A 3,242-nucleotide genomic window follows, 5' to 3' on the forward strand; every position below is an offset into this window, starting at 1 on the left:
AACATTAATTTATAATTAAAATTATACAATAATATAAACCAATAAAAATAAAAAATAAGTCAAAATAAAATGAAAATTAAAAATATAAAATGAAGTATATGCATTAGTAAAAAAATTAAATAAAAATATGTGCATTATACCTTACATATGTATGCACATTAGTGTGGGTAATGTACTATTTAATTCTGTAGCTTTCTAACTCAGATTTTTAAAAAGAAAATCTGTGTTATAATCTATTTTTCGTTCTAATTATCTGTATTTTTCCCTTCTCTGGTTGTCTTCTTGTGCTGCTCTAATCCGAAATTTCCCTCTCTTCTATCATTAAAGTTTGGTCTTTATATCTTAATGAATTAGAATCACTTTTAAAGGCCAAATGTGTGTACACATATTTTTTTTCTGCCTTACAATCAATGTACTTACACATAAATAGACATAACAGCTAGTAGGAATGAGGACAACAAAGCTGGACAAATGAAGTTAAAAGACAGCATTATAATGTACACAGGGATGTTGTAGAGTTGGTGTTTACATAAATATAAAAAAGCACCAATGACCATTGTTTAATTTTGCTGAGATTATCTTAATAATGTAAGGTGTTTCAGCATTTTGTCCATCCCCGGTACTTTAACTCCTCCTCTGACACTCTTGGCCATTAGCTCTCTATAAATGTGGAGCCTCTCATATTCATTTGCTTGCCACGGTGCAGAAGAATCTACATGATACAGACACAGCAGGGCAGTACCCAAGTTTACTAAATTAATTTATTACTTATTGTAGTTTATCACTTATTATTAGACACTTGGAATTGAAAGCCTAAAGTTATTTTCTTTACCTTGTTCTTGTAACAACAAACAGATGGTAAGTATATTCTGTATAGTATCAATGTGTTTCATACAACTTTCATGTGACTGGATCTTTTAAAAAATACATTTCTAGATGAATTGGGAAGAGTAATATTGGAAATCTGTTTTTAAACCTTGTTTCTGGTAGGCATCTGGTGAGAGAATGAATGCTGATGACTGCAATGGACGCTCATATGCACAAGGCAAGTTCATTAATAGTGGAGAAACTACTATACATTTGTGTGTACAGTCTAATGTTTACTTTAATAATGTGGGCATATTTGTGTTTCAGGTAATGGAGGAGAGTCATCAACAGAACAGGATTTTTATGGCAGGCTGCAGGGTCCTTCAGCGAAATCTCCAAACAGTCAGCAGTCCTCACCACACCGCTCCCTTAGTGGTCAGTTATTCTTTTGTTTTTATTGTGACTACTTTGTCTCTTGATGTATGAAATTAAATGTGCACCCCCCCTTTCCTCACACAGCAAACTCCATCAAGGTTGAGCTGTGCAGCGATGATGAGTCACCAGGTGCTCAGCAGCCAGAGAACAGAGAGGCTGTGAGGGACGACAGTAGGAGGGATGACAGGGGAGACCCCATGGAAGAGGGCAACGTGGAGTACGCTGGGACTGGAAAAGACAGAGGAAGCGTTTACAATGACATGGCCAGTCCAAATGCTGCTTCACCAGGACCTATACGGCTGCCCAATGGGAAGCTGCAGTGTGAGGTGTGTGGTATGATCTGCATCGGACCCAACGTGCTGATGGTGCACAAGCGTAGCCACACAGGTGAGGGAACAAGCCGGTGTTAACAATAAAGGCAATACTTCAAATGATTTGCATCTAAAGTCCTCTGCCCATTTATGTGTTCATAGGCGAGAGGCCGTTCCAGTGCAACCAGTGTGGCGCATCCTTCACCCAAAAGGGGAACTTGTTGCGCCACATCAAGTTGCATTCAGGAGAGAAGCCTTTCAAATGTCCCATTTGCAACTACGCTTGTCGCCGGAGAGATGCCCTGGCTGGACATCTACGCACACACGCAGGTAAATCAGTGAGCTTTAAGTGCAATACAACAGTACCGAGCACATCAATCATACACCATGAAGATATTTGTAAAAAAAATGTGCTTAGTCAATTATTGAACCTCGTGGATTCAGCTGTGCTATAGCAACATTAATCCATATTGTGATGAGGTATAAATCTATGAAACAACAGTAAGCAGCAGAAGTGGGGACTCATTAGAACAACCCCCTTCTTTGAAGCTCAGAGGAAGTAGGTCTTCTCCAGAATCTACAGTAAAACACATGACAATAATGTGACATTTACAGTTTTTGAAAACAGGAAATCCTGTAAGTGCCTCAATTTGTGAACACACATTCAATAGGTGTTGACTTATACAGTCTAGTTACAGTAGGTCTTGGTCGTTCGCTTTGGGTCTCAGAGGTTCATTTTCGAAGAAAAGATTCTTGCAAAGTGGATTTCGGCGAATTGACGTCATTCTCTTCGTAAGAGGAAATGTTGCGGTAAAGGGTTGAACGGTTTTTCTGGCGTCATTGGTGAGCAACATCGAAAAATTATGGGAATTGCTTATCAATGGGGAAATCCATTCTCTCAAAGATAGCCAGTAATTAGTTATTCTTTATTTTTTTAAAAATCCCCTTCCAAAAACATAGTGATAAACAACACCACTTTAGTAGATTACATGATATTTCTTGGCAAATTACATTCGATCAACAGTATCCACCGTCTTTGGTGAAATTTTGGTCATTTTGTCTATCTCTGAAGATATTACTTAAATATTTTTTTCTCTGAATTCCAGCTTCTTCTCCAACGGTGGGAAAACCTTTCAAGTGTAGCTACTGTACTCGCAGCTACAAGCAACAAAATACTCTCGATGAACATCTAGAGCGCTGCCATAGCTATTTGAAGAGTCTGGACCATCAGACAGCTGTCAACGCACAGACAGCACAGGGTAACATATCACACAAACATGAAACCCTCTAATGCATGATTGCAAACAGATTGAAGAGAGCAAGTTTAACTTATTTATACACAGAATGAGTTAGTCGTTATGTTGATGACAAGGTGCTTTCTATTTGTAGGTGAAGAGTCCGTAAACATGGAGACGATCACTAAACCTGTGCTCCAGCCATCTAATGAAAAAGTCCAGCTTGTGGATAGACTGGCTATTGGCATCACCACCAAACGCAAGAGGTCAACGCCGCAGAAGTTTCTGGGTGAGTTTTTAAAAAAAAAATGTTTTAAATAAGACAATCCATGTGTAAATATATGTGTATAACCTAAACATGGACACTCTATTTTTAATTTCAGTTTTACCATCATAATGATATATCTTTAACTTAACTTAATTAGACAAAGACCACATTCTTTATATTTCTGTA

At 37.9% G+C, this 3,242-nt stretch overlaps 1 protein-coding gene across 1 annotated transcript; it reads left to right on the forward strand.

Annotated features, from left to right (window-relative positions):
* Positions 1-404: 404 nt before the first annotated feature.
* LOC121963466 (zinc finger protein Eos-like) lies at positions 405-3,081 on the forward strand (the record flags this gene model as incomplete). Its single annotated transcript, XM_042513749.1, has 6 exons — positions 405-1,045; positions 1,135-1,242; positions 1,327-1,629; positions 1,716-1,883; positions 2,660-2,812; positions 2,943-3,081. Coding segments are annotated over exons 1-6 (911 nt in total), but the record flags the coding sequence as incomplete, so codon positions are not given.
* Positions 3,082-3,242: the final 161 nt, after the last annotated feature.

This window comes from Plectropomus leopardus, unplaced genomic scaffold (genome assembly GCF_008729295.1).
Source record: "Plectropomus leopardus isolate mb unplaced genomic scaffold, YSFRI_Pleo_2.0 unplaced_scaffold11349, whole genome shotgun sequence".
In the NCBI taxonomy this organism is placed as follows: Eukaryota; Metazoa; Chordata; class Actinopteri; order Perciformes; family Serranidae; genus Plectropomus; species Plectropomus leopardus.